This window comes from Podarcis melisellensis (assembly GCF_964234715.1).
Source record: "Podarcis melisellensis genome assembly, chromosome: 9".
In the NCBI taxonomy this organism is placed as follows: Eukaryota; Metazoa; Chordata; class Lepidosauria; order Squamata; family Lacertidae; genus Podarcis; species Podarcis melisellensis.
Genome location: NC_138541.1, coordinates 30,760,061 through 30,776,222, shown reverse-complemented (window position 1 = coordinate 30,776,222; position 16,162 = coordinate 30,760,061). Strand labels below are relative to the sequence as shown.

Sequence of the window (16,162 nt, the reverse complement as noted above, 5' to 3'; positions counted from 1 at the left end):
CCAATACATTGCTCCATGTAGAAGAGACATCAAAAACACATACGTTATGCAAGCACTAACTTGAACAGCATTATTTAAATCAAAATTTACTATAGAGCGGGGTTTCCTAAACTTGGGTCTCCATCTGTTTCTGAACTGTTTCTGAACTGTTCCCATCACCTCTGTCCTGTTAGTTAGGGATGATGGAGATTGTAGTCCAAAAACAGCTGGATACCCAAGTTTGGAAAACCCTGCTCTAGAGCAAGGCCCCCCCACTACCACTGCCTGTGATTCTTGCTTTGACACTCAAAGTGGTCAAAACAGCACAAACAAATAAGAAGTCCTGATTATAGCCCCACGTGTATCTCTTTTGGATTTAGATAAAACCAGAGTCAGATATTTTCCTAGTCACGTAGTTCTCCAATTCATGGCATTAAAAGAACTGTAAGTGCCTGCCCTGGAAAATATATTGAGATTAAAACATGCCCATATTCAGGCCATTTTCAGATGACTGGTTTGTGAAGCCATGAAACAGTGCTCTCCTTTGCCCCTTCTCTCCTCCTCCTGCAAATCCTTGTTTGCATGAAACCAGAGTTTTCTGTTGCATCTGAACCAGGGAGCTCTGGGTGAGTGTTAGTATACAAACCAGGAAAGTGAATTGTTAACTGTCCTTAAGGCAGAGTGTCCCCAGTTTGGATGTAGCAGGAGACTCTGGTTTAATGCACATCAGGAGCTTCACACTAAAACTGGGTCACCTATCCATGGCACTCATGCACAGCTTCATAAATCATGGTTTATGAACCCTAGGATAATCATCTGAAAACAGTCCCGGTGTACTTCTCCTCTTCGTCATCTTGTGTTATCTTTTTCAGGGAGAATCAGAACCAAGAATCAGGCACATCCCATAACAAGCCTATCTTTTGCTGCCAGTATAACCAGCAGCTGCAGCATGTGATTAGTTGCTCAGAAGACTCCGTAAGTAACCCTGAGACTGTGACCCAGTTTGTGTGCAACATTCCTGGCTTTACAAACCATCATTTATTAGCCATAGAATTAGTATCAGGTACACGCAGTCCCTCTTTGCCCTTTATTTTGCCTTGCCTTTCCCCTTTGTGCTGGTTTCGGAATTCTTGCCATACCCAAGTGGTAGCAAGTAGGGCTTGAAAAGCCAGCTTTAGGACAAAGAGGTGGGTTCTGATGCCTTTACTCCCTGCTGTCCCAGTTCAGGTGAATCTTTTGCATCTTCAACAGTTAATGCTAATTTTATTCTGAATTTTAGAAATAGTTTCTAGGCATCTTTTCTTGTGACCTTTAAGCTTCCTCATCTCCTCTCTTTATGTTTGTTTATTTATTTATTTATTCAGCACGAGAGAAGAGAGATCAGTCCTCAGTTCCCCATTCCTATCCCTTTTATTTCTTCTAATAGGTTATAAAAGTGTGGGATCTTAAAACTGGACAGCTGATTGTTAAAGTACATGAAGCTCACGGAGGAGCTGCTATAACCTGCATGGCCTTAGATGCCATTGGAAAGAGGTATTCAAATATCTAGTTATCATCAGATTATCAGAATTACACCTTCTCACCTCCAAAGGTCACACCTCCACCACCAGGGTTTCGGAGGCAAGGAGGTATAATTTGTTGAGGCTGGCTTGTGTCGAATTCGTTGCTATTTTCTGTTGTTTTAATTTATGTTGTGTTTGTACCGATGTCCTAATTGATTGTAGAAATAGGTATTGGTGTGTTTTAATGCTTTGCACACTGCCTGGGGACTGTATTGTGTAGGGCAGTCTAGAAAAATATATATGCACACGCACTTGCATCCATGCACACTCACAGAGATAGATCTACAGCCAGCAGGGAGGGGCAGCAGTGCTTACCTGACCTCCCAGGATGTGTGTTGATTCAGCTTCCCAGGAGGTGGAAGAATAAGGGTGCAAGGAGGTTGAATTCACTGGTACTGCATCAATCTCCCCGCACCTTGTCCCATTGCCTCCTGGAAAGCTGCGGAGATGCTTCTGGCAGGTAGGTACCACCAGCCCACACCTATAGATACAGGTAGAGTTGAGTTGTGTTCTCCTTGCTCCTTATTATGATATTCTCCAGCTGTCAAACTTAGAGCTCTTTCAGAGTTAGTTTTTTTGAAGGGCGGGTGGGTAATAATATCCAGGTAGGAAAACGCTTCTGATGCATTCACGGAATGAGCAGATGTTAAGTTTATCAGTATCTGCTCTGTTATCTATGGACACCCCCACTCCCCGCCCCCAAGCCTACTTTCTCACTATTAGCAGGTCTAGGGAGTTCTTGTCAGCAGGTCCCCTGTTGGGAAGGTGAGTCATCAACAGATGCCCAGCCATGCCAATACTTGATCCTGAGCATCAGAAGATTGATGTAGATATGGGTGGGTGGGAAGCATCAACAATGCAGTGTACAAAGCCAGTAAGCTGAATAGACAACAGTTTTACCAACAATTTTCTATACTGTCAGTTGTCATTAATTCAATTGCCAGTTTGCAATTCCATTACAACGAACAGTTTCCCCCTGCTGTCTAGGTTGATCACTGGTGGCGCAGATGGCAGTCTGAAGAAATGGGATAGCAGCACCCTTGGATACATGCATACCATTAAGCAAGGTAGAGAGCTAATGGCCAGCCTCTTAGTTTCTCTGATATTTTGCCAGCAACTGCAACATGATCATCATTTGCTCTCTCTTTCAGCTATCAGTTCAGCTGATGAAGTCACTGCTTGCACCTATGCTGATCTTTACGACAACAGGTACAAAGGATGTTGTTGTTTCTATTTTAAAAATGAAAAGTATAAATGGCTAAGAAAATACAAGTAAGCTGGGAAGAGGTCTGTACCGAATGATCTTATAAGAATAATTTGGACACCTGCAAGATGGACGTTTCAGACAATTCAGCCAGTTGAAACACACATAAACTCTGGCAGCACAGAAAAGTATTGAACGTATCATGGAATCTCCTGCAGTTAAATCAAGTTACCCAATAAGTCTTCAGGAAAGACTGTGCATATTTTGTATGCAATTTGCATGGGTGGGGAACCTGTGGCCCTGCAGATGTTGCTAGACTCCAGTTACCATCATTTCTGACCATAGGCTATACTTCCTGGGGCTAGACTTCAAGTCCAACAACATCTGGGAAGATACAGCTTTCTCCTCCCTCCTTTTGCACACTTACTTGGCAGTAAGGCAAATAAAAAATAGAGAGTTTTACCTCGGAGTAAGAATTTTATGAGACATACTTGCAGCTGAGTGTTTGGGTTTCCAACATTAGTGTTTTAAACTTACAGTGGTACCTTGGTACTTGAACGGCTTAGTTGTCAAATAAATTGGCTCCTGAATGCTGCAAACCTGGAAGTAAGTGTTCCAGTTTTCAAATGTTTTTTAGAAGCTGAATGTCCAACATGGCTTCTGTTTGAGTGCAGGAAGCTCCTGCAGCCAATTGGAAGCTGTGCCAATTGGTTTTCAAACGGTTTCGGGAGTCAAACGACTCCCGGAATGGATTAAGTTCAAGAACCAAGGTACCACTGTAGTGTGTTTATAGCCCTTACACTTGCTGAGAATACATGTAACATTTGTGAAGGTGGGTACAGGTAGATTAAGGATGATAAATCATGCCAGTCAGCGCGAAATAAGTCATTGTTTGTTAAGCTTCAGGATTTTTGTATACATATGAAAATCAGTGATGCCACACTGCTTATGTAGTTCTTTCCTTTTGGAATTCAACACAAAAGGGGTTATATTAGAATTGGCTTTCCTCTTGAAATAACACATTTCAATTTTTTAAAAGATACATCATCTCTGTTGGATTGGGACAGAAAATCAGTATTTTCCCAGTAAGTATAAATAAATGTTAAATTTAGCTGCTCCACTATAAGATGTTGGGAAGGCCAAAAAAGGGAAATTTTAGGTGTTCCACAATGAACTCAGTAAGAAATTGGAAGCCCAGAATAACTATACCAGCATTGTGCACCCGAAAGACGGACAGGCATCTAATATGGAAAATGACTTGTTCAGGATAATGGACACCTGTCTGGGCAGGTTTTTCAAATGTTTTTGTCCAATCAGTTCAAGGAGCTTTTCCTTACAGCCAATGACTTCTTTGAGTAGTATGAACAGTTCCCATTCCCTCTTAACACTACAGACATGAACAGAAAGTGTGATGTCTATATGTGCATAAGTATGATTGGTTTATTGGAGGCTATTAGTAATGTCAACTACATGTTCAAAGGCAGAATGCTTCTAACACATGCCAGGGAGCACAACTGGGAGTGGGGTGTTTCCTTCAAGATATCCCATGTAGGCTTCCTTGAGGCATCTGATGGGTCACTCGAGGAAGTTTTGGGGAATGACTGTAGCTCAGGGACAGGGCACATTCTTTATGTGCAGAAGGTCCTAGGTTCAGTCACCAAGTAGGGTTGGGAAACACCTCTGCCTGAAACCAACGTGAGCTACTGCCACAATACACATCTGGTTGGATTGATGGTGTGGCTTGGTATAAAACAGTTTCCTATGCTCATTTCTAAGTATGATGCCAGATTATATGGACCTTTGGTCTAACCCAGTTGGCTGTTATTATGTTTCTAATCTCTATTATATGCCCCCCCCCCAATCAGAATAGCCTTGAGTCTACAACTGATCCTGCCTACCCCATGGATGTAAATGAAAGGCAAAGTTGTCTGACAATATTTTTCAGTTTCTATAGCTTCAGCATTGCCTTTTTCTAGAAATATGAGTAGTACCAGTAGCACTGCTTCAACATACATTATTAACCTATGTTTAAGTAAAAAAAAATTTTTTTTGTTTATCCATAAAAGAATTATGAATCTCTGGAACTAAAGATGGAACTGAAAAGTTTTTAATTTCAGGATATTGATGATGAAGTCGTTGAAGGATCATACCCACAACTGGACTGGATTAGAAGTATGGTAAGACATTAACTTGCAGTGAGAAATGGTAGTTAAACATGAATAAAAGTTGAAAAGATTTCTATATGAATTTGCTTAGAGCAGGGGCAGGGCCACAAAAATGTTGCTGAACTACAACATCTATTATCCCTGCCAATTAGCCATGCTGGATGGGACTGATGAGACTCGAGAGACCAATAACATGTGGAGAGCCAGAGATTCTTTACTCTTAGTTTAGAGCATAAGATACATCCCATGTGTGCTTGATAGGGCAATGACGGCGTGATAATGACCACTTTGCCATTGCACCATGCAGGAACAGGGCCACAAGGACGATATTTTATGTGTAGCTTCGTGCCCTCCACATTTCTTGGCCACTTCTAGTTTTGATGGTGAAGTTCTCATATGGAATCTGCTATCGGGACATCTCTGCAGCCGTCTTCATGCTGTAGACAGAGCAGCAAGGGAAGGAGAAACAGGTGAGTAGGATTAGACCTTTTGCTGTGCTAAAATAAAAGCTTGAACTCTGTTATGTACTGAGTCGAATAGGATCCAAACTGCAGCAGTCTGATTGGTCCTAGAACAATAGGCTCCAAAAGGCAGCAGTCTGATTGGTCCTAGAACAATAGGCTCCAAAAGGCAGCAGTCTGATTGGTCCTAGAACAATGCAGCAGTATGATTGGTTAGCAGGAACCACCCTATCATGCTCCAGATAGAAGTGAATCCACAACCTGATTGGCTTACAGTAGAATTCCGGAATTAGCCAATCATGTGCAGCCCATTGTGTAAATAATGTATATAAAGCAGATACTCTGAGGGGACATTCATTCATTCCTCCTCACCACTATGAGCTGAATAAAGAGCAGGAAATCACTTTGCGACTCTGAGTATATTTCACTGGCGACGAGGGTGGGATCCCGCTGAGCTGACTGCCACACACAGCACCGCAGCACCGCCACCTGCCGCACCGCTGCCTCGCACCGTGTATCCAGGCTTCAGCTCCGGGACCCAAGGAACTCAGAATGGCAACCGACAGCAGCTTCTCGCCGTTCAACCCAGCATCTGGAGACTGGGAAGCATACGCCTCCCGTTTCACCTTCCTCCTAGAAGCCAAAGGGATCACCGATGAAGAAGACGCCAAGAAGAGGGCAATATTCTTCAGCGTCTGCGGAGAGGAGACGTTTGAAATCGCCCGGGCTCTCCTTGCACCTGAAGACGTCGCCACTGTTCCATACAAAACCATAATGGAACAGCTGAAGGGGCACTTTTCGCCACAGCCCTCAGTGGTGGCTCGTCGAAATGCCTTCTACGCAAAGCGGCAAGCCCCTGGGGAAACCATAACTGGGTTTGTGACCTCTCTCCGCCAAGCTGCCCGGTTCTGCAACTTCTCAGAGCTGGAGAACATGCTTCGTGACCGCCTCGTCGGTGGCCTGAAGGATGAGAAGCTGCAACGACGCCTCTACGCTAAGAAGAACCTAACTTTCCAGGTCGCTCTGGAGGAGGCCCTGGCAACGGAAGCTGCCGAGAGGTCGACGCAAGAGGCACGGCCGAGCCAGCCGTCCCAACCGAGGGTCCACCACGAAGACCTCACCAACAACTCAGGATCTGACAGGGAGGAGGTGCACCGAGTACAGCAGCGCACTCAAGCAGCCCACATACCACAGCTGCCTCGACGAGAAGGAGGGAACTGTGCAAGCTGTGGAGAAAGTCACGAGAGGAGGACCTGTCGTTTCCGCAACGCAGAGTGCAGGCAGTGCAGAAAATTGGGACACATCGCCCGGGTGTGTCGGGCTCGGCCCACCCGACACCAGGCATCAGATGACCAATCCAGGAGCCCCAGGTCCCGGGGCCCAACGCACCAAGGCAACTCAACGGAGCTCACGGACTTCCAGGTATACCAGTTGCCCCACCCCAACGTAGAGAAAATTTATGTAGAGGTACGGATAGAGGGGGCCCCATGCCGCATGGAGCTTGACACGGGTTCAACTCTATCCATAATCTCGGCAAGGACCTTAAGGAAACTGTGCCCCACTGGGGGTCCCAAACTCAGACCGGCCCCATTCACCCTCCGGGACTTCCAGAAATGTAAGGTCCCCACAATGGGGGTGGGGACCTTCAGGGTGCAATACCAAGGGCGGACGCGGCAACTGGACTTGCTTGTGGTCAAGGGCCCCTACATTAGCTTACTGGGATTGGCATGGTTTGGACCACTGGGGCTAGCCATTACCGGGGTGAACCACATGAGCTTACAAGTGGATGTGGACGCCATATGCAAGGAATTTCCGGGGGTTTTTGATGGGAAATTGGGACAGTATACGGGCCCCCCCCATTGCTCTACAGCTTGACCCTGCAGTACGACCGGTCAGGCTCAAGGCCCGCCGGGTCCCGTTCGCCCTGAAACCCCGTATAGATGAGGAATTGGACTGACTCGTGGAGCAAGGAGTGCTGGAGCCGGTGCCTAATGCCCCCTGGGAAACCCCAATCGTCACACCCGTCAAGCCTAATGGTTCGGTCCGCATCTGCGCAGACTACAAATGTACCATAAACAAGGCCCTCACGGCCCATGCATACCCAGTGCCAGTGGTCAGCCATGTCCTTGCCACCCTGGCTGGGTCGAAAATTTTTGGCAAGCAGGAGAGGCAGAATCAGTAAATACAGAGAGGACCCGTGAGGCCGAAAGGACACCGGAACCAGAACCACGACTGAGCGAGCCGGTTGCGCCAGACCAAACAGCCCCATCACAGCCAGCATCCTTGGAACACGAGCCAGAACCTGAACCCCGGACCAGGGAACACCACAGGCCGCAACGCACACGTAGGCCGCCGGCATACCTTGAGGACTATGAATGCGACCTCCCGGGCAGGACTGGAACTTAGAGGGGAGGGGTGTTATGTACTGAGTCGAATAGGATCCAAACTGCAGCAGTCTGATTGGTCCTAGAACAATAGGCTCCAAAAGGCAGCAGTCTGATTGGTCCTAGAACAATAGGCTCCAAAAGGCAGCAGTCTGATTGGTCCTAGAACAATGCAGCAGTATGATTGGTTAGCAGGAACCACCCAATCATGCTCCAGATAGAAGTGAATCCACAACCTGATTGGCTTACAGTAGAATTCCGGAATTAGCCAATCATGTGCAGCCCATTGTGTAAATAATGTATATAAAGCAGATACTCTGAGGGGACATTCATTCATTCCTCCTCACCACTATGAGCTGAATAAAGAGCAGGAAATCACTTTGCGACTCTGAGTATATTTCAAACTCACAAGATGTGGTGAGAGAAGTGAAAAGCGAAGTATGTACAGTGTCAGTAATGAAAATGTTTTTAAAATGGATTTTGAAATATACTCAGAGTTGCAAAGTGATTTCATGCTCTTTATTCAGCTCATAGTGGTGAGGAGGAATGAATGGAAGTCCCCTCAAAGTATCTGCTTTATATACATTATTTACACAATGGGCTGCACATGATTGGCTAATTCCGGAATTCTACTGTAAGCCAATCAGGTTGTGGATTCACTTCTACCTGGAGCATGATTGGGTGGTTCCTGCCAACCAATCATACTGCTGCATTGTTCTAGGACCAATCAGACTGCTGCATTCTGAATCCTATTGTTCTAGGACCAATCAGACTGCTGCCTTTTGGATCCTATTGTTCTAGGACCAATCAGACTGCTGCAGTTTGGATCCTATTCAACTCAGTACATAACAGATTTATTGTCTGTGCCACCACTACAACCACTGCACAAACCTGGCTGACCAGGCAATAACCACTTGGAAGCCATTTAAATATTATTCTGTGTGACAGCCACAGTATGTGCAAATTCCAGCCCCCATTGTTGTTGCTACATATTTTAAAGGGGAAAGTGGCTATGTTGATACACACAGGGTTGTTTTTTATCTGGTTCTCCATTTCCAAGTACAAAATGTTGAGTTAAAAGATGTCCTGAAATTAGACTCCCAAGTCATTTGGTGTGTTTTCAAATCACAAGATGAACCAAGTTTTTTTTAATCTGGGTCTCCATTTCCAAGTACAAAATGTTGAGTTAAAAGCCGCCCTGAAATTAGACTCCCAAGTCATTTGGTGTGTTTTCAAATTACAAGACGAACCAAGCAGATTGAGGAAGCTGTGAGCAAATTTTACTATGTGACAAGGTGCTACACCTTTACCTGACATACGGCAACAACCTCCCACACAGAACAATTAAAGCCGCTCTCCAAGGAGTGGTAATCATATGCACAGGTGGCCTCCATCTGCCTCCACTACTGACACCAGTCTCCCTGCCTGCTCACATAGTTGGTAAATGTTAGATGTGCACCATCTCAAGCCTAGACTGAGGGTGCTTCCTGTGAGAGTTTATTGTAGGAGCGCAGAGTCCACACAATGGAAATGTCACCCAATTGCCAGCCTCTGTGTACCTGCAGGTATATGTAACAGTGCCATCAATTGCGGATAACACCTCATGCATCTGATGAAGTGGCCTGTTGCCCACAAGAACTTATTCAGTAATAAATTTGCTAGTTTTGATGGCGCCACAAACCTGTGTGTGAGAGGAAGTGTCTTGTGGAGTCTCCCACTATACCTGGGCGAGCTGGGCTTGGCTTTACAGATTACAACAGTGAAATGTATTGCTGACAAATATCCTGTGCTGGTGTGAGATTGTGGAAATACTTTGTGCTGGATTGTGCTGGAAGTGCTTTCATGGTTCTTTTTGTCCCCTCCCAGAGGATTTAACCATCAATAAAATCATTTTCCTCTTATCAAGGCTGGAAAAGAAGAAAACAGCTGCAATGTTAGTGGCTAGTGGACCTAGAGGTAAAGACAAAAGTAAGAAACATAGATGATAGATAGATAGATAGATAGATAGATAGATAGATAGATAGATAGATAATAGAGTGGGGCTGGGGTTCAGAGGCCTACATATGCTCAGATCCCATATTCTTCTCACAGCTCCAGGTGCTCACCAAAAACCTGCTCAGTGATTGGGGAACCCTTCAAAATGGCTGCCAATGCAGTGCAAGGGGCTGCAGTCCAAAGGGTGTTTCAGGGCCAGGCTAGGCAGGACACCATTCATACAACTATCAATTGTGTGAAAGGTGATTTGGGAAACAGGGGACTTCAACCTTGCTGCATTCCTCACGCCATACATTTAAAGAACATTGCTTCCCCACCCCCTGAAATCTGGGAACTGCAGTTTACTCCTCACAGAGCTATAATTCCCAGCACCCATAACAAACTACAGTTCCTGGGATTCTTTAGGAGAAACAAAGCATTTTAAATGTTGGTGTGGATGTGATCCGACTATTGTTATTGGGAGGAAAAAACTCCCATTGCAGCCATTAGAGCTTTCCTCCCAATCCATATATCAGGCAAGCATGGCAGGGAGGTGGGGGGGGGGAAACACCCCGATGGCACCTGAGGCTGTCGTAAGTTGCAGCACTTGTGACTTTGATGATGTAGCACTGTGGCCAAGAGACTGAGCTACGAATCAGGTGGACCCCCAGTCCAAAGCTCACCTCCGCCATTAACTCAATGGCTTTAGGTAAGAGTCTCTCCCTCTCTCCTTTAGTCCCCCCATTTGCAATATGGGAGAGAATAATCCTGATTTACGTGGTTACTGTAAGGATGACAGTTAGCTAATGCACAGGAAGCACTTTGAAGCACCTGAGAGTGATACCCAAATACAAAATATTATTAAGAGGATGTTGTTCAACCATTGACACTTAAGAGGCAATGCCTCTTAAAATTAGTGCTGTTGAAAGAAGCACTCAGATCAAACAGGCGTTTTAGCAAGGGAGATCCTTTCTTAAGAAAGGCAACTCAAAATTTCTTCCGTGTGCCAACTGCATATTGGGAAGAGGCTTTAGGCCTTGCGTCAGTACCTAGATTTGTGGGAGGATGTTACTCTGTAGAAGCTTTCTGAAAGAGTCTTAGTATAGAGCCTATTGTGTGGCCATTGTAGGGTGAGAATGAACATATCAGTACAGAGTTTCTAGCAGAAAACCAACACTCCCCACCCCACCCCCAACCACAGGGCAGACTTCTACTTTAAGGGGGGAATGCAGAAAATCTCATTTTCATCTTTGTGATACTGTTATTGATACCGTGATTGCTGTTATTTCCCAGGTTATATTGCATTCTGGAATATATATGGCCGTGGGAGACTTTTTGCTTATTTCTCTAGTGTAAGTGCTGCTCATTTTCTGGAAAAATGTTTTATATGTTGCTAATTTCCATTTGTAAGGCCTCTGTATGTTTTTATTAGTGTTGTGAGATTCCTAACAGTTTGGAAACAAACAAAATAAGAACTAGATCTTTAAATAAGACATAACTGGAAGTGGCACCCATTCATTTAGGTTGCAATCCTAAACAGCAAGGCTAGGTAGGTAGCGGTCCTCCAGATGTTGCTAGACCACAACTCCTATCTTTGCAGACCACCGTCCATGCTGGAGTCCAGTAACATCTGGAATGTCATAGGTTCCCTTTCCCTGCTAGCTACACTTACTGGGGGAGTAAGCCCCGTTGCATGCAGTAGGGTCAACTTCTGTGTAAATATGCATAGGATTGCTCTGTGCATTAGGGCTTTGCCTGTATCCTCTTCTGACTTTTCATAGGATGGTAGTCTAAGCATCAAGGTGAACCCAGAGACAGTGCTAGCCCAGGGCATTTTGCGATCAGAGACAAAGGACAAGATGCCACCCTGCTGCTTCCACATACAGAAGCTAGATAGACTGAGAGCTGACTCTCAGTGGTATCCCTCCCTGAGGGCAACAGGTTACTTTAGGAGATACAGAGTATGGGGCATGCACAACCCTATCCCCTCGAACAACCCTGTTTGCATAGCGCAAAACCATGGGTTGGTATTACATTAGAATCAACCCAATATGTAACATAATGTGCAATCAAAATAAAGAGTAAACAATAGCCTATTGATAGTTGGGCTGGATCCATGCATTTCACATGTTTGCTTGACTTAAGGGCAACCTTAAAATGTAGGCACTTCTTGCCTGTGTGTGCCGAAATTGCACTTAAAATCTCACCACATGCACCAACTGAAATGCAAAACTAATCATTCACCAAAAGTGACACAAGTAACGAAGTGCTCCTTAGTGTGCAAAGAAGCTTCAATCCAACGCACCCTTCTAGGCAGGGCAGGGAGTGAGTTCCATTGAACTCGGCTGAATTTATTTCTGAGAACATCATCACAGAATTATGCTGTTAGTCCTCCCTCTTGAGAGTAAAAATAAAATAATGCATTTCCGCCACAACTTTAGTATTGAAGCTTCTGCAATCCAGCATACACGGTTGTTATTTATTTTTCCTTGCTTGCAGTCAAGAGAGAGATCCACAGTCAGTGACGTGGCAGTTGATGACAAGGACTTCCTCTTGTGTGCAGGAGACCAACTGGGCTTTCTCTATATCTGGAACATTGCAGAATATGCCATTAATGGCCCAGAAGCCAAGCCACCAGTTTGTGAGAGAAACATTTTTATTCAAAACCCAAATGTTTCATATTTGCTCCCGAGTGTACAGTATGTCCTTACCTTAGTCTCCCCTCCTTCTTTTTTTTCAAATAGTACTTCACAGCTGGAACACTCACAACTGCAGCATAACCAGGTGAGATACGCTGAGGAACACAAGGCCCACGAGGAAAGATTAGGAGCTGGCAAATCCATTGGGGACAAGCTCCCTTTACTTACGTCTTAGGCCCCCTTCTCATGGTACACTGGTGGTGGCAGTGTAGCTCTTTTGCCTGCACTGCCTGCTTGGGTAGGAAAGCACAGATCCTGTAGAAGAGCAATGGGGAGCTGGATTCAGCCAGTGGATTGGGTGCTTATCTCCCTCCCCACATCCCAATGGGCCAACTTTGAAAGGCACACGACATCACAATGACATTTGAAAGGTACGTGACACCACAATGTCATTAGGTGACTGTTTTTCCCTAGCACCATGCAAGGTGCCTTGCAAGCCACAACTATCAGCACTGTGCTTTGCAAGTCCTGAGCATCAGCCAGTTGTCTGCACTGGCAAAGTACTGTGTATGGCACTATGTCCAGGGCTTTGTACAAACCCCCTTTTGGCTCAACTGTGTCTTTATTTGCCCCACACATGACATCATATATGATGTCGGTTGTTGGGCATGTGGGTATGGCTTGGCTTGAGGAGTTCTATGAGTATTGCCATTCTAGCTGTGGAAAGAACTTGAGAAACAAGATGTTTAAGAGAGTAAGGAAATTCCGCAGCAGTGCCTATTTTCAGAGCAGTTGTCAATATAACAAACTAAACCCATTTTCTTTTTCCAATGGAGTAGCATCAGCCTTATGAATGAGCACCAGCTTCTTCTCACTACTTCTTTAGACTATAATGCAAAGTTGTGGAGCCTAAAAGGGGAATATATAGGTAAGATTTAATTTTAGATGGTAATACATATACATTATTACACACTACAATCTCCCAGCACTGTGAGATTCCAGGCGCTTACCCAGGGTTCATGTTTCCTTTTGGTAATGAGGTACAGTGGAAGCTGTGGTCTCTTTGATATATGGTTTATTTACACATATATACAACTTAAGCCTACAGTGGAGGGGTTCACAGCATCAACAACCCAAGAGTATTGTTTCCTCCATAGCAGCAGCCTTGAATTCAAACAGAAATCAAACATCATGCTGTGCCTTTCTGGCTTTCCGCTTTCCTTCTAGATCACAACATTACCAAACTCAACTCTAAACTCTGGCTTTTGGCGTTCTCACTATCTGTGAGTTGAGGAAGGGGCCCTACCTATTTGCTGTATTGCACAGAGCCCCCTTAATCCTATGTTCTCTTAATGGCCCATCACCCAGGCAATTACCTCATCACGAAGCTAGCCTGGCTTACATTTTAACACCTGTTGGACCCAGGAATAAGGTGTTGCACGCACAAACTGATAACTATACACACTGCATGATCTTTTCTGCAACCCACATACCCTGATCCTGTTTTTGCCACATCAAGCTTTCTCTGATTGCATCTGGAATGGAACCATCACCAATGCATTGTCAAAGAGCAGAAGTCTATCAATTGCTACTAACCATGATGGCTACTGCTTGTCCTCCACAGTTGTGGCAGTATTGCTTTTGCACACGTCTCTGGAAGGCATAAGGCTGGAGATTGCTCTTGTGCTTGAGTCCGGCTTGCTGGTCTCCCACAAGCATGCTCATAGGTGTCCACTGTGAGAGCAGGATGCTGGTCTAGGTGGGCCATTGGCCTGATCCTGCAAGCTCTCGTTATGTTCTTATGTGGTTGTTCATTCCCTAGTACTTTAACAGTGGTTTTGGTTTTTTGAAAGCTTTATTTTGGGTTGTATCCAATCAAGTTATTCAGTTAACAGGTCTCCCACCTGCACAATGGGATTTCCTCTTCCTTTACTCTCCTGTTGTCCTCCCAAATCTGTCCTGTGGTTTTCTCCAACCCTTTGGAGCAGATTGGTTGGGGGAGGCAGGGAGCAGAAATTTCATTGCTCAGGCAGATGTTTTTATCTAACAGGACAACTTGGTTGGATATAGTCCTTTGTCTACATGCAAGTAAAAATTGAAGATATGCATAACAGAGAAGATTCTGAGGTTGTCAAGTATAGCATTTTAAAGTAACTTTACTTTTTTTTTAAAAAAGGTACATTTGGTCAAAGAGAACCATGGAACATAAAAGAGAAGTCATCTTGGGGACTACCAGAATCCAACCCAAGTTCAGAAACTACCTCTGACTCTTTTGGACAGGAATCTACAAGAACCTTTGACACACAGAAGAAATCCAAGATGGATGCTGAGGTAGGAATATTATCATCACTGGGCAGTATTTGAGTTTTATTTAGAGCAGACACATTTAAATTAATGAACATGACTAAGTTAGGTCCATTAATTTCAAAAGGTCCACTATGATTAAAAACTATGGTAGCTGAGTATATCCCATTGTCTTGTCTTTACATTAGCATTTGGCTTCATTACCATCTAGCTCCTGTCCCCAAGCCAGGTATACTATATTCCTGATAAGGATAACATTTCATGTATCTGATGAAGTGGCCTGCAGCCCATGAAATACTCAGCAGTATACTCCCCATCCCCAAGCTCAATATCTCTTGAGATGTGAAACTACGTAGCTTTTTCAATCTGGGCAGATCTGTGATTTTTGTAAGTCTCTGATAAGTATAATGAAAAATATGAAGAATCAGAAAATGGGATAAAATTTAATGTAGTGTTCATTGAGTACTGTATTGGTCCTCTGCCTTCTTCTCATCTCTTTTTATGGAAATGAATGCTTTATGCCTGCTTGACACATGGAGGGACTGGAAAACAGCATGATTTTCAGAATATATATATATATATATATATATATATATATATATATATATATATATATGCTTTCGTAGATTTTCACGGGTACAGGAATGCAGGTTTTGGTGTCCTCGGGTGTCTTCCCGTGTAAAAGTTGGGGTGTCTAGGCGACGTTTCGACGAGGTCTCACTCGTCATCTTCAGGCTGGTGCTTTCGGCTTCTTGTTACTGGAACAGAGCAGGATCTCAGTGTTTGAGTTCCTATAAATACTGTTGAGGGGGTGTGGTGTATAGCCTCCAATGTTCTGGGCAGAGAGGAAGTTCCCAGGCTAGTGTGCCTTTTCTTCTTTTGTTCCTTAATTACTTGAGGGATATCTTGAGTGATTTCTTGAGTGATATCCTGAGTACCACTTAGGTGGGTCATTAGGTGTGGATTAGTTGCTAAAGTCTTTGTGTCTTGACCTCTTGAACTTTGTGAAGAGTTTTTCTGAGAAGATGGCTGTACTGCACTTAGTTGTGCTCTGGCTTGGCTTCGTGTATAGGGGCGAGCTGTGGTTTTGTGGCCTGTGTCAGCCAGATCTGTGTAGGGATTGCAGGGGGGTGCAGCATCCGGAGGTGCCACCATGGTTTGGCTACTGGATGGTGTCTGTAATTTATCTGTGGAGAGGGTCTGGGTTTGGGTCTGGTGTGGTTGATTGGTGATAGCGTTCTGTGTGCCTCTGGATCTGGTGTCAGTTTTTGTGGGGAGGGCTAATTTCCAGATGTCTGGCAAGCGGGATGTGTCGTCACGCTTGTTCATGTTGTGAGGGTGTTTCTCTATCTCGATGGCTTCCATGATTATTCCCCAAAAACCAAGACACAGAAGAAAACAATGGCATGGCCCTCCTTCCTTATATCAAGGGCACTACAGATAAAATTAGCAAAATCCTCCATAAACACAATATCAGAACAGCCTTTTGC

The 16,162-nt window shown here is 44.6% G+C and overlaps 1 protein-coding gene across 9 annotated transcripts in view; it reads left to right on the top strand.

Annotated features, from left to right (window-relative positions):
- The window catches only part of LOC309378377 (cilia- and flagella-associated protein 337-like), a 36,814-nt gene that overhangs the window by 17,405 nt on the left and 3,247 nt on the right, over window positions 1-16,162 (top strand). For 6 of the 9 annotated variants that reach the window (XM_081926428.1, XM_081926434.1, XM_081926427.1 and 3 more), the window contains 13 exons: window positions 852-954; window positions 1,406-1,512; window positions 2,529-2,608; window positions 2,693-2,750; window positions 3,785-3,830; window positions 4,863-4,922; window positions 5,218-5,380; window positions 9,622-9,711; window positions 11,023-11,081; window positions 12,229-12,370; window positions 12,474-12,513; window positions 13,205-13,296; window positions 14,545-14,699. In XM_081926428.1, the coding sequence (XP_081782554.1) occupies window positions 852-954; window positions 1,406-1,512; window positions 2,529-2,608; window positions 2,693-2,750; window positions 3,785-3,830; window positions 4,863-4,922; window positions 5,218-5,380; window positions 9,622-9,711; window positions 11,023-11,081; window positions 12,229-12,370; window positions 12,474-12,513; window positions 13,205-13,296; window positions 14,545-14,699 (1,195 nt within the window). The remainder of the gene's footprint in view (window positions 1-851; window positions 955-1,405; window positions 1,513-2,528; window positions 2,609-2,692; window positions 2,751-3,784; window positions 3,831-4,862; window positions 4,923-5,217; window positions 5,381-9,621; window positions 9,712-11,022; window positions 11,082-12,228; window positions 12,371-12,473; window positions 12,514-13,204; window positions 13,297-14,544; window positions 14,700-16,162) is intronic. The other 3 variants (XM_081926430.1, XM_081926431.1, XM_081926432.1) reach the window with 3 other exon arrangements.